At 35.6% G+C, this 15,753-nt stretch overlaps 1 protein-coding gene across 4 annotated transcripts in view; it reads left to right on the plus strand.

Moving 5' to 3' along the window:
- The window catches only part of PCDH7 (protocadherin 7), a 454,602-nt gene extending 439,810 nt beyond the window's left edge, over nt 1-14,792 (plus strand). For 2 of the 4 annotated variants that reach the window (XM_065907636.1, XM_065907638.1), the window contains exon 3: nt 9,355-14,792. In XM_065907636.1, the coding sequence (XP_065763708.1) occupies nt 9,355-9,731 (377 nt within the window). In that variant the 3' untranslated portion in view covers nt 9,732-14,792. The remainder of the gene's footprint in view (nt 1-9,354) is intronic. The other 2 variants (XM_065907639.1, XM_065907641.1) reach the window with 1 other exon arrangement.
- The last annotated feature ends 961 nt before the right edge of the window (nt 14,793-15,753 follow it).

Here is a 15,753-nt window from a genome sequence, read left to right on the forward strand (position 1 = left end):
ATTCCAAAAGTTAACATTTATTGTAGGATATATATTTTACAATTTTACAACCAATATTGAAGACATTAAAGATTTAAGGTCATTACAGGAAAGTGATTCTAAATAGATACTTTCAATTCTTTTAGAAGTACCCACTTTTCACTTTACCATAAAACTAATGTGCAGTGGCTAACATGTTTTATTAATTAAAAAACTCATCTGGATCATTATTATTTTGTATATAATTCTTTCATGTCAAGAATTCATTAATTCATCTCCCTTCTAATGGTGAGTGAAGATCCTGCTGCTCACGATTCAAGACACTGGTGCAAATATAGGATGTAGGTTCTAGGAAAGAAATACATTTCAAGTTGATCAGTAACCAGTAAAATCTACCCACAATTATTAATCTGCTATCAACACAAAGCTTTATAAATTATTGGGGGTTTTTAGATAGAGGCATTTAAATGACTTACCTGCAATATTAACATAACCAAGCCTAAATTGTTTTCCTCACTTCTGTGTTGCAGAATTTGTTTGTTTTTTTGTTTCTTTTAAATCTTTCTGTCACTGAAGGTTAATTTATTTACCTTGTGATTTGTTAAATATTTTTTAGTCATTGATTTAAACTCAAAGGAAAAAAGTATAAATGTAAAAATTCCATCCATAAACATGCTGTAGACCTAACTGGCATCTTGAACTCCCCTCAAATTTTTATGCAAATTTTATGGGCACATATCTGAGTTTATTGAGGGAGGCAATGCTTCTACTTTTCATTAGATTACTAGTCTTTGACACCCAAAGCAAGCAATTTCTCACTTAAAGAAACCCAAGAGACTAGAAAAAAAAATCATGAAAACTTTTATTGTTGCAGTGGAAAAGCAAACATGAATGGCCTGAATGCTCAGAATTCCATCTATTTTCAGTGGGATAATCAATTGTCAACTTGTGTAATAAATATCCTCAATCTTTTTTGGGGTTTTATAAACTCTTCTGATCAATATTAGAGCATCTCTGCATTTTCCAGCAATTCCTTCCTTTCCTTTCACTTCCCTTAATATTCGCTTAACCTCCACTACCTCACCTCAAATTTTGCACTCGTGAAGAGTGAAATCAAAGTGAAGCCCCATCTTTGAAGTGTGTAAATAGATCACTCTCCAGCAGTCACCATACATTTTTCTGCTGCAGTGCAGTTTTCATGTGCCAACCAGCAGAATCATGTTTGAGTTGATTCAGCAAGACTGCTTGAAATCTGGCCTGCAGTCTCCACTGTATATGATAATACCACATTCAGAATGACATTGGTCTAAGCCTCAGGGCAGTAAATGCTTCTTGAGATACATTCAATTGCTATTTAACTGAGTTTAGCCTAAGGTCCAGAGAAAAGTTGCTGATGCTTCCAAACATGTTTAAACATTTTAATATTGTCTTAGCATGCCAGCCGAACTAGAGCACACTTAAGTGAAAAATCTAGTAAAATCCTGTAATCACAGGATCAAAATTTCCAGATTTCTATGGGAGTCCTCTACTTGAACTTCAAATTAAATGTGCTTACATCCTTGAAAATGTTTATTCTTTCTATAAGTTTGTTTGCTCAGTTTGTTGCCCATGATCAGAAGACATAAAAGTAGAATATATTATTTCTATATATCAGGCTGTTTTTTTTTTATCACAGATAATACAATATATCCATGATCGTGACCTCAGAGAACTGTTGACACATCAAGGAATTCTCCTCACCCTCTAAACAATCAAAAACAAACATAACTTAGGAGCTTCAAACAACAAAAAGTGATTGCTTTCCATGTTTCTGTGGTTTGACTATTGATTCTTCTGCAAGTTTTGTCTGGATCACTCATGGAGCTGCCATCATCTGGGGGGCTGGCTGAGGGTAGGCTTTGCTGGACCAACTGAAATAACTGGATCTCTCTCTCTCAAAAAGTCTTTTATCTTCAAAAAGGCTAGATCATGTTTTTTGTCAGGATGGAGATGGCAGTCTTTCAAGGTCAAAAGCAGAAGCAGTGAGGACTCTTGAGACCTATCCTGAAAATTGTGCAGTGTCTTTCTAGTTGTCAAAGCTAGTCCAGCTTCAAGGGCTGCAGAAACAGAATCTTGACAGAAGTGATAGCACACTCCAAAGGGCTGTGTATAGGAAGATGAGAGGAATTTCTGGCCTCATTTTGAGACTTAAAGCAAGCATATACATATGTCATAAAATCCATAAAACCTGAATGCTTTTGTTTCATAAATTTTGATGTCTGAAGGGTGCATTGAAGGTGAGGTATTTTCCCTGCTTTTTGTTGTCTTTTCTAGATTTTCAAACTCTTAGTCTGAGGTTAGCTTATTACTAATTTTTAACATGTTAAAATGGAACTCACTCTCTCCTTTTTATGTTGTGGTCTGTGCAGGCAAAGCAAAATAGTAACCCAGTATCTCAGGGGCAAGTCTCTTTCAAATGAAAATGAGGAATTGTGGGGTTGATCTGTGTATGTTGTAAAGATAGCTGCAACTAACAGAACTTGCTGTTCAGTTTTGAGCAACTATGACATACCCTGAATAAATCTTCTCTGGCTAAGTCTTAATAAAGAAGTGTTAAGGGGAATATTTGATATGGAGTAACCCATGACCACTGTACTTTCCTCAGTGGGTGGTAGCTCTGGTATATTGCAGACTCTATCAGCATAAGTCCATGAGTGCTACTGAAAAAAATAACTCCAAATACATGTCCTTTTGACTGATGATTGCTGCTAGATCCACAGTAAGTTATCTGAAACCCTTGAGAAAAAACATATTTTTAAAATAAGAATTGCTTATATACCAGAAAAGGTAATGTCATGCATCTATATTATTTGGGGGGCTTCCCTGGTAACACAGCTGGTAAAGAATCCACCTGCAATGCAGGAGACCCTGGTTCAATCCCTAGGTTGGGAAGATCCCCTGGAGGAGGGCATGGCAACCCACTTCAGTATTCTTGCCTGGAGAATTCCATGGACAGAGGAGCCTGGTAGGCTACAATCCATGGGGTCACAAAAAGTTGTACATGACTGAGTGAACTTTCACCTTCCTATTATTTTGAAGATCTAAGAGTCTGAGACAGAGCCTTTAATTAAACACTATTTCTCCTTCAAAACATATATTCACACTATGTGAGATAAATAAAGATGAAAAATAACATTGTATTAAAAGTCAGGTTTATTGTAAATATATAGGGAAAAAAACTTGGTTTTCGAAGCTATTTTGAGAACTGAGTTGTGGATAAGGGGTTGTGCACTTGAAATATCTAAAATTTATTGACGGCCCATTGTATGTCAAGAATTCTTACTATTAACTTTACCTGTGTTAATACATTTAATCTTCATAATTATCCTGAGAAGTTAATTCATTCTTATGTCTTTTATAAAGATAGGAAATTTACATGAATCAAGTAACTTGTTTAAAGTTACATATGGACTAAGTGACCAAGTTAGGATATGAATTCAGGGATCCTGGTTGTGGTGCCTATTCCCTTAACACCCACTTCATTCAGGGAAGACTGCAGAGAGAAGAAGAAAAATCTATGTGTTTACATCTCTCCAGGGGCTGTGACATACTATTTACCTAAAATATATACAGCATCAGACACTATGCTATAAACTTTATATACATTACTCATTTATCCCCGTAAAAATGGCAGAATAGGTATTATTACTTCACAAATGAGGAACTTGAGGCTCAGAGAAATTATATCCAGAGTCACACAGCTTGCACATGGTGGACCCACAATGACACTCTAAGCAGCCTCCTGTTTGTTCCACGAGTTCCACTGTCCCTTGAAGCAAGCACTCAGGAAAGGTATAGACGAGACTGAAGTAAGGGCTGGTTGGATAGATGACACTTACCTCTTCTTATAATTCAGTAGAATCAAGTGATTTCATGATGAATTAGAACACAGTGTAGAAAATTTTAACCACCTAGTAGTAGATCTGGGAGACACTTGCATAGCTACAAATTTCCCCTTCTTACAGAACCTTCTGGAATATTCAGATCATCTACTACTTGTCCAAGGCAATGATTTCTCCCTTCTCCATAATCGCTTAATGTGCTCACCTTTCTAACCTTCCTAAATTCCCCAAACAGACAAAAGGCAAGGATCTTTAGTTGAGTGTACATGCTAGGTTGCTCAGTCGTGGCCGACTATTTGTGACCCTATGGACTGTAGCGCGCCAGACTCTTACGTCCATGGGGTTCTCCAGGCAAGAGTACTGGAGTGGGTTGCCATGCCCTCCTCCAGGGGATCTTCCTGACCCAAGGATAGCACCCTTATCTCTTATGTCTCCTGCCCTGGCAGATAGGTTCTTTACTACTAACGCCACTAGAGGAAACCCTGATCTTTAGATCATTTATATAAAAAGCCAAGTCTAACTCAGTATGCACTTTTTTGATCTCATAACCTCATTCCTAAACTTCACTGACTATAATAATAATGTTCCAATAAAAGGTTTATGTAGTTATTTGTTTGCAGATCTATTATATAAGGCAAGAATAAATCATGTTCTGACAGCTATTTTAAAATAAAGTTCTCTACTGAATCACTGGAATAAAAATGATACTTTCATTTGAATTAAAGAAAATAAAGTTAATATTAAAATATTAGTTGGAAAATCCACAAAATTTATCTGCCTTTTTTGCTGTTGTGCATTTTTTTGTAAAACCTGTGCCTTGTGCACCAAATTCCACCAGAATTGGGTATGTCTCTAGAAAAGGAAGTCTTCAGGTAACAGGAAGTCAAGCCAAAGAACAGAAAAATAAATTATTTAAAAAGGCAAAAGGAAAATGTGCCTGTGTGTGCTTTTTATCTCCCCCAAAGACGAGAATAGCACAGTCTTTTATTTGCAAAATTTTGTCAAGTAATGTTAAGAATAGGCTAAGTGCATGGGAAGGGTGTGACTGTCTGAGACGTCTACATGTCTGTTAAGAATCCATTTATTTCATGCGATCAGAGAATTAAGTGATTTGTATTTTTAACAAATAAGTGATTGATGCACATAGCTTCAGGTATCTGAACTTAAAATAAAACAAAGAAAAAACTCATTGGAAATGTTTAAAAACTAAATGAAACATTTTCACAATTCTTTTAGGAAATGGAAATATCTTTATACGTTCAGCCCCAAGACAAGGGCCTGGAATAGGAGTGGGTGATCAGGATTCTGGCAAAATGCATAACTGAGTCTATCCAAATCGTTACTGGTACAGAGCTGTCTTTAAAAGCCTTAACAATACCACTGCTCTCCTGTAATACTGATTCCTCTAAAAGTTTCTGAATTGCATAGGACAGATTCTGGAAACATTAAATGCCTCCTTAAATCTGGGCTTTCCTTTGTATTTCTAGCGATGCTGCATATTATCTGTCACTTCTTGCTGACGTCATTGTGTAGCAGTACCTTCTCACCACCTACTCATCTGTCCTGCCTAATAAGATGAAGTGCATTTCTTGGTAGAGAAAGAACTTGATTTCTTAAATTAGTTATAATTTCCTCCACATTAGGAAATGTATAGTTGTTTAAAAGGTTGAATTGTTTTTAAAGTATTTTTAAAATTTTTGTCTTCATGACATCTCATTCCTGTCTGCTTAGATTTTTTTTCCCTCTTTCTTAGGAGACTGTAACTTTTTCTTATGGCTATGGGTAGCAGTAATTGACCTCTAAATAACTCTGCTGTTACATTTTAAGAAGGAACAATATGGTGTTATGGGGAACACTAAAGTGAAAGTCAAAACACTTGCTCTTTGGCATCAGCTCTCCCATAGTCTGAACCCCTCGCTACTTCCATCCTGCTTGCTGTTGGATTGAGGTGATAAGTAAGAAGGAAGAAGTTCAGGGAATTTTTTTATGTGTTATACATTGTTTGATATTATGATAGCTGGAAACGCTTTACTTTTGAGGGGATAATTAACTTTATGCCTAAGAACAGATTTTAACTTTCCAAAGTTATTATATATAATGTTTCTAGTAAATAGCATAGCTAGCTGAGAGTGGAAAACTGCAAATAATGCTAAAGCAACAAGACCTAATGAATACCAGTTTGACTTTCAGTCATCTCAAGATTTAATATGATTAAGTGCGTGTGAAGGGGGGACCTCTGAGGAACTCACTTACTCACAGAAAATGCTGATAGAGAATACCATATTTCAATACAGAATATTTTGCTTTTTTAATTAATTTACTCAGTACCATGTAAAAAGAGTCATGATTAACTATTTTCCGTCTTCACTCTGGTCAAAATGAAAGGGAAGAGTGCTGAACTAGTGTGCAATGATGTTCTTAGATATAAGAAAACACCTCCTTCAGTGAAAGACTAAGAAAGATTACTATTTATGGAAGATCTGCCTCTACAATCCCACGAAAAGAAGACATTTTAGGAGTGTATCTTTTAAGAAAAGGGAGAAAAGGTGTGTTTAATAATTCTGTAAGACCCTATATAACTCCTGTCTTTTAAAAATATATAGAGTATCTACTTGCAAAAATAAAATAAGGAAATACAGAAAAAAATACTATTCTACTCATGCCTCCCCTTAATAAATTGCATCATAATATAAATTGCATTTGTTAATCATTGGCATTTCTTTTGAGGATTTGAGTCATCAAGATTAGAAGTTTTGATTGCTTGTGATGAATCTCTTATAGCCTTTCTTGATTATTTTTCTAAATTTGATGACAAACACTGCAACATGTCTCAGCCAATTAGGCTTGTCAAACTTCCACTGTAGTCCCCAATCAAGTGTTTGACTTTGGAAGTGACAGGAGATCCTTATTAAAAGTCATCCTTCTGAGATAGAGATGTGGCAGCCCACATGTGGCTTATGGCAGAGAAGATAAGCTGCCCTTCCTTAAAAGCAAAAAGAGGAAATCAATTTTAGCAGGAAATAATCCGGACTATGAAGTAAAGACTGATAGGAATGAACTGAAGAGCATCTCATTTCTAGTTGACTGGAAATTGAGTCAATTTAAATGAATATAATTTTTTATGAGCTACTGGGAGTTCAAGGCACACAAATTAAATATAACAGGTAGGAAGAGGTGTTAGAGTGTTAGGGTATTTTTGTGAGCTATCTCTAAGTACATCTCCAACAAAGGATACACAAGGTGCTATGAATTTCAGACTGGAAACACAAATTAATCCCCAAAAGCAGCAACCTGTGTAAGTCATTGTCTAAGTAAATTGTCATACTTAAGTAAATGCAGAGATGTTTAGAGACAATTCTGTATCATCCCTGCAGGGAATGACAAACACATTTATAAAGACCTTTTCCTACTTCAGTAGCTAAATTTCTGATTATTGTCTAGTGTCCTTGGTAGGCACTCTCATAAGAGGAAAGGAAAAACTTGAACTTATTAAGGCAGTGAAGAAGAAAAGGAATGTTTAGAGTAAAAAGTAGATTTGATCTCACACTTTGCATTTTTATAAGATTTTTTTTCCTGTTCAAAGCATTTAGGTCAGCTTCAAATTAAGTATCCCAAGACAGGAAATATTCCAAATAACTCAGTTTGCTCATTTAAACTAACCAGATTACAAAAACCTTTCATAAAATTTGTCAATACTTTGATTTTTTTTTTTTAAATGCATCTAAAATTTGTGTTTGAGAGACACAGAGGGAGTTTAGCACATACACAAAAATAGGAATGTGCTTTTTCTTTTGATGATAAAATTAATAGGATCTGTCCACTTAAAAATCAAAGAGCAGCATTTGCAACCGCAATAAATAATTATCTTTGCATTTTGCCTTTGGAAAAGAGAAAAGCAACTCTGGATTTCCTGTGAAGAACAATGGCATTTTCTTGCTGAACTCTGAGCACATAGCATAAAAATCTCAGGTCACAATGGGTCAAAAATCTTTAAGTTGACAAATATCAATATTTCAGTTAGCCACCCATTACTAAAGTGAAAAAAAATGACATGCAATATTGGACTGACTTGATTTAGGAGTTTCAATGATGTGAAACTTCTAAAATAACCTAATACAAATGATAACCAAATGAGAATATCATTTTACACTACAGGAGTTGATGTATGGAGACGAAAGCAGTAGGTTTAAATATATTGGGAATAAGTTAAATGACTCCCTCTTTTGTTTTAAACCAGTCTGCCCAGGATGCATATGCAAATGTCATGGATTTCCTTTGTTGTGAATATATTTACAGAGGTTAAAATTTGTCAGTCTTTTAAGTCCCAAGCCTTGTAATAAAATGATACCAAATGATATACATTGGAGCACAGTCATATTATGTTCTTTTGTTTGGCAGTAAAAGAAACTATCAAATATATTAAATAAAACCCTAGAGGTTGTTTTCTTAGAATCTGTTGAGGTGAGGCAGGTTTTTCTCTCTCTCACTCTCTTTCTCAAACAAAAACAAATCCGTTAAAAAAATATTTGTAATAGTAAGAAAATATATAACGATTCTCCAAAGACAGACACATACAATGATAGTACAGCTTTATAGAAATAGAAGATATTCCCCATGGTGTTAGGCAACAATCTTTAATTAGGAATACGTGTCATTTCATCAAAATTTTAGGAGTCTGACTCAGTTTACCCAGTACATTGCATTTCACATAGTATTTCCATTCAGCAAACGTACTGACAGGTATATTTCTATGTGAACACTCAAGGGACTATCCTATGGCACATTAGAAGGTCATTAACAAGGTCATTAACAAGGTGGGAGATGGGGTGGGGTGTGGGCTCCAGTTGGGTAAGTGCTGATTCTGCTCGGATGCTCACGCTTGAACCCACTGGTACTTTGGTTTTTTTTTACTTTTTAACCACACAATGTACTATCAATTTAGGTTCTACCTCTGAGTCACCCTGTTGTTTTATAATATATTTTAAATATAAGGTTTTGCATATTTGCATTCTATGAATAATGTATAAACAGGAAGCAAAGCAACTCAATTGGCAAAAATACATGATTTCTGGGATAATTTATAAATACAGAAAATTATATTTTGGATTTAATAACTTATGACTATGGAAAAATTTGCTCCTGTACAAATATACTTGCATGCTTTATTTCTACATGAGAACATGCACGCATACCTGTCCTGTAACAAACTCATATACCTGTTGTCTGTTCAACACACACTTGAATTTATCCGTTTGTCCTCTACTCTCTTTCTATAATTTGGAGTTTTTGCAAAACCTTATCTTTAATGGATATGAAATAAAAGCAGTTCTTTGGAATGATGAACTGCAGAGTGTTGAAAAAGGGAATATGGTAAAGGGAATGTATATGCAATATAATATTATGCATAACTGCCTCCCCACCCCAGTTTCCTATAGGCTGGAAAAGGCTGTTGAGAAATGGCCTGCTTTAAAGGCTCCTTCTCCTTGAATTGCAGATTCCAGACCTCTTCCAGATGTCGCCCTGACTGGGAAGTGCACCCGTGAGTGTGATGAGTACGGCCACTCCGACGCCTGCTGGATGCCCGTCCGCACCTCTCCGGAGAGGAAGAAGAGCCAGCCCAAGCTGTCCACCTTCATGCCTGTCGATGAACGAGGAAGCCAGGAAAAGCTGGCCAATGGTGAGGCCGCCATCATGGGCGACCGCAACCGAAACCTCCTGAACAAAAAGCTGACCTCATCCTATGAGACCTTCAGTGCGGCTAGCTTCAGCAAAAACGAGGATGCCAACACTGAGGATATTCCCCTGACAAAAGCGGGGGAGTACAAGCCATCTCCTGTGAATACTCTCACTAGAAGAGAAGTCTACCTGTAGGCTATACAGAAGCGACAGCAAAGCTCTTTTCATGTCTGAGAAGGAGAATAAGGGGTGAAAAACCTACAAGACGAAACCTTGTAAGCAAAAAGAGGGGGCTACCAAAGAGACGAAGCTTTGCCTGCCACTTCTGCCTCCAGATCAGGCCTTTAGTGAGCGACGCTGTTCAGCCTGGTTGAAATGTACAATGTAGAAACCATCCTTGTTACTTGCATGTCTAACCCCCTCGCTGACTCCCCAAACCCTCTTTCTCTCTTCCCCACCCCACTCCAAAAACCAGAAAAACAAACAAACAAAAAAGATGGTTGCAAGTTTCTCTCATGGTAACAAGCCTGATTAGCAGAACACACATACTCTCATTATCCCTAAGCTGAAACATGATTTTAGTCACTTTGATTCAGTTCGAATGTCATCCGGTTGATCAGAAAAAGCAGATCAGGTGAAATGTATTTCAGACATATGATCAGAATATGATGAATGACCATGGAAGGCAATCCCTCAAGCATGATAGAGCCCCTCTAGTGGCACCGTCCTTATAGAGGGGGACTCCAGAAGAAGTGTTTGGGGGAAGATCACAGCTTTAACATTCTAACAAAGCCTGAAAAAATAACCAATACCCAGTCAGAGACAGCAGTCCCAAATTGGCATAGGTTGTTTTTCTCAAGTCGGGAGCATCAACGTCAGTTCCATACATTTACTGAATATTCTTAGTATACATGCTACTTTGATCACATGAATTATACTAGTTATAACTTTTAAAAACTATATATGTTTTTGGAACGGCACCACTATTATCAACTAACAGGAACAATTGTATCATTAAAAGGCCAAAGATCATAAGGCAGATCAGGGAAATCGTGGAGTAGGTTTGGTCTTGATGTGGAAATCCATTAAGCATCAGAAGTCCCTGAACCCAGGCACACAGAGGAAACCCTCAAAAGCCAGTTTATCTTACATTTTCTCTGCACCTAGAAAGCATGAATTTTCTTTGAAAGTTCAGAAACTGAAAAACCAGTGAGACATATGTTTGGTACTATAATAGGCAATTGATTGAGGTTAAAGTTTAGTTTCTAAAATATTATCAGGGAAGATTCTACTTTTTAACATTATATTTATGGGTAGGTAGGAAGAGAAAGATACATTGGCATAACAGTCTTAGTTAAGTTCACTATGATCGTTTGAGAATCAGTTTGTACTTACTGGTCTCATCCACATTTGAAATAACCAAGTGCATTTTTTCACATGTTCAGTGTACACTTCCAAGTAACAAAAGTGCATTAATTTTGCATTCTGTGCAATATAGCACTATCTCGAGACTCACAACTTTGAAACAAGGTGACACCCCTAGTTGACTTTGTCACTAATGTGATTTTGAGCATTGTTTAACATATCTCTTTAACTAATCCAGACTGAACATGAAAGAAATGAGTTCTGGGCAGTGACATGTCTCATGGTATACACATCTCAAAGTTCAAAAATATGCAGTTTTTTTTTTTTTTTCAGTGTAGTATAAAGAAACAGAATATGCAGATTTTAGGGTCACTTCCTCTCCAGAGGAGAATTTAGTACAATGGGAAACTAAGCTGGGGCATTCAGAAAAAGTGACAATCCAGGGACAGGCTAGGGGATAACAGGTGAAGAGAGCAAACATTCCTATTACTGAATGTTTGTAACCTAGTTAAGGCATAGCCTTGATGGCTCTTTAGCAGACTGTAGAAACATGTAGCTCTGGGTAGTTTCATGCTTTGCAGTATTTCTTAGACTACAAAGTGAAGTAGCCTGGTATACAGGTTGCTAATTCACTATAGGTCATCAAAATGCTTATCTTTGAAAATCACCTCTCTGTTTGGTGGGGTACTCTTTGGGGTCATTTCCTTATACTCTTTCTTAAATGGAATTTTCATTTTGATGTTAGTTTATGTATAATAGGATGAAAGAAGATATGTAATTGAAGAAAAAATCATTGGACTAAAATATCAATAATTGAAAATGTTTATGGTTGATTATTATTTACATTATGGAAAGATGCAATTCTAGTACTTTGTTAGGAAACTGCATTAAAGCAGTTCTGCCTTGTATAATCTGTAAGTACCTATTAAGACAAAATACTTCTAAAGATACTTATGAAATGTATACATATTTTTTCTTGCACGTTACAAAGGAAATATTCAATTGCATAACACAGGTGTGCAACAGACTTTTTTTAATGCATTTTTTTTTCATGATACACTTGAAACACTAGATAGCTCATTTCACTCTATCTTAAAAACCCTTTTGTTGTCTATAAAGCTAATACGGGTCATATGGGACCTTTGGATTAATTGGATCCACATTCCCCAATGACATTTGCACCACATACAAGATAGCCATGTCATCATCATTTAACTTGTGAGCCTCTTTAGAACTAAAATGGGTGTGAAAGAATAAAATTCAGTGTACTGTAAGTATTCGCAGTAATTCTAGTAGAATTAGCTATCATAACATGTTTATTATTATAATGAGCTGGCATGACACAGAAATCTATTTTGTGTTTGTATGACTTTTATTTTGAATAGGTTAAATCTGGTGCCACTCCATATATAGAGTGCTTTTGAAAAAAATCTATAAAAAGAAACAAAAAAATAATAAATGAGTGAATGCAAAATAAGCAACTGTGCCTTTTATACCTGTTGTTATGGTAAAAAAACGGTTGTTGGGTTTGGACAATGAGGGGAAATGGGCTATTCCCAACTTTTTTGATCCTGTATATTTATCCATGCTTATTTTCTGAAAATAATAAATAATATATTAAAAATTTGCCTTCTGACAAACTCAGATAGTGGACCAGTCTTAAATATCATTCATTCATAAAACAAAATTTATATGGGCTGCTTAATTTGGTCTAGAAGGCTAATGCATTTATTGTAATAGTAATGCAGAAAGAGATTATCAGGGATGAAATCAGTCCATTTTGCAAGGTAAAATACTGATTTCCCATTTCTATTCTTTCTTCTTTTGTTGTTATTTTTCTTTTAGCTGCTGTTTCATTTTGGTTGTGCACTATATAAACCATATTTGTTTTTTGTACCCAAGAAGCTCAAGTGAACTTTGCATGCATTATACATTAGGACACATTTATAAATTGAGTAACTATATCAATTTATGTGTATTAAAACATCTTTAGCTTCAGTCTAAAATCCGAACCTCTGAGGCTCATTCTGAACCTCCAGATATCATTATGGTTTCTGACTGGCCTGCTGCCTGTGTTTCAGAAAACAAGAGAGGCACTATTTTTATGGGAAGAAAAACTAAGATGGTACTGAAGATGTCTGGCTGAAAGGTTACCCTAGGAAGCTGTCTTATAGGAAAATAAAACAGAGAGACCAGAAGAAACTGCCAAGGATCAAACAGCTATCCTAAAATAGGCATGTGAAATCTGAAGACCTCAACAGCTTTAGATATATTGTATCAGCAGTAAATATAAGAGGAGTTCTTAAGGGGGAAAAACAAAGCAAAAAAAAAACAGTGAAGATGATGATGAATATTGTAAAGTTGTTTGTTGTGATCTGGCAGAGGTATATATAACATCTGGAGGAAGGCATCATTTTTGCAGCTACCTAGGGTTTACTTTCAGACAATTTTTCCTACATTTTAAAGCACTTGCATTCAGTGTGGTACGATCCGTTTGTAATGTTGATCATTGACTCTTGTTCTGCTACTTGGATGTTGATAGTGAAGCAGAGAACAATTTATCATCGTTTCTTATGGGTCACTATGCACGCAACTATGCTAAACATGGCGAAATGTATTAAACACTCGTCCAACTATTTATGAAATACTTTACATAATTTAATTTGCTTTTGTACAGTTTTATGTAAATAAATTGCTTGTCTTTTTTGTCTCTGCAAATTAAAATATAACATGGTCAAATGGTTTCACACTTGTAAGTCTGCCTCTCTGTTGACAGGTCCATTCGGTTTTGATTGGAGGAGAAGTCAATGGATGCATATACCTGTTGGATTTTAAATGGTTTGATTTCTGCTAAATTAAGATTGAGTGAGGAAGATAATGCTGCAGTAATTGTTGATCTGGGGGCACTGGGCATAACCGTTTATTACTTTGGCTTGTAATAAAATAGAACTTGGATTTTGAAGTTTCATCAAAGTAGTTCCTGAGACAGTTACCTAGATGTCTTTGAAACCTTATGTCTACAGTGGAAGAATTTCTCAACAGTAATGTAAAAGTTGACTTTTTTCAGGTGTTGTCTAGAGAAATTTCACACTTCAGATAAATTTAATTCTACGTCAAAATATATCTATGTTAAGGAATTTTTCTTTAATCTACAGTAAAGATGTATGCAAAAAGAGACTTAAAAAGACCCTTTAATCATGTGAGATATAGAGAGACATGAAGCAAACAATGGAATTTTTACCTGACTTATTTTTCTGTAGGTTAATTTTCTCTACTTTTTATATTTTTTTGATCATTTACTATCTTATTATAAACTGTTGCGCTTACTCTCTGTTGTCAGATTATACCTCTAACTATAGTGTTTATTTCGTTCATTAAATTAGTATTTATTCAAGCAAGTAGCTTTCTCCAATCTAACTCAGAGACTTGAAAAGAGAAAAAAATGACTTCCCTGGTGGTCCAGTGGTTAAGAATTGGCCTTGCAATGCAGGGGACACAGGTTTGATTCCTGGTCAGGAAACTTAAGATCCCATGTTCCATGGGGAAACTAAGACCATGTGCTAAAACCAAGACAGGATGCAGCTAAATAAATACATATTTTTAAAAAGAGAAAGAAAATGCTTTCTAAATAAACTAATAGATTGAAAGGAATGTTTGCTACATTTCCCAACTCCTAAAATTTACAGATGTGAAAAAAATAAATATTCTAAAGATGTTTGCCTTCAAGTTTCTCTACCAGTTTTTCCCTCTTTTGGTTGAAAATTCAAAGTAATTTATGTGGAATGACACATTCATTCTTAAACCAAAGATATCTTAGTAAACTGATTTTGCCTGGCAGCCTTCCTTCTCTAAAGAAGGAATTAAGGATGAACTATGGTTAGCAAGTCTGATGCAGGTTGTAATAAGGTGAACAAATGATAAATGTGTTAATTTGTTTTGTGATTGTCTAATGGTGAGACCCAAACATCAGTACATAAATCAATAGAACATAAAATCACTATTTTTCTTTTAAATTCTCAATTTAGATTTGACAAATATATGTTACTCTTTACCCTGAGATTGCATTCTTGGGTTAATTTTTTTTTTTTTTTAAATCATGAACATGTAAAAATACAGTGATACATTTTAGAAAGAAGATAGACATAAAGCAGGCCAACATAAGTTGTGTGTATTGCTTCTGACTTAAGTGTGATTATTCCATCACCTCTGATTCCTTAAAAGAGTTCCATCTGGTTACTTAGATGCTTGACAGTGCAACAATATGTCACATACATAACACACATTATGGTTTATAAACATTTTAATAAGTTTATTTGCATAATACCTGCGATATAACCCAAATGATCTATTAGAACAGTCATGTATGAAAGATTTTACTTGTATTAAATTATTTTTAGATTAAAAGCAAATTGAACACAAAATTCTGCCAGAGTTAACATTTTCCCTCCACTAGATTATGTACTAATGAAAACATATTCCATAATTTAGCAAATGACAAAGAAAAGGAACTCTCTCAATTTACCTGAAAAAACAGGCATTTGGTAAAATGGGAATGGGGTGAAAAAGTGAAAGTGATAGTCGCTCAGTTGTGTTTGGCTCTTTGAGACCCATGGCCTGTAGCTTGTCAGGCTGCTCTGTCCAGGGAATTCCCAGGCGAGAATACTAGAGTGGGTTGCCATTCCCTTCTCAAGAGAATCTTCACGACTGACCCGGGGATCAAACCTGGATATCCTGCATTGTAGGCAGATTCTTTACCATCTGGGGGGGGGGCACCAATTACCCTGATTGGCAACTAGTTTTCATCACTTGACATCAGACAACCTACCCTGGCAGTAATGTAACTTGTAAGGAA

This window comes from Muntiacus reevesi, chromosome 16, assembly GCF_963930625.1.
Source record: "Muntiacus reevesi chromosome 16, mMunRee1.1, whole genome shotgun sequence".
In the NCBI taxonomy this organism is placed as follows: Eukaryota; Metazoa; Chordata; class Mammalia; order Artiodactyla; family Cervidae; genus Muntiacus; species Muntiacus reevesi.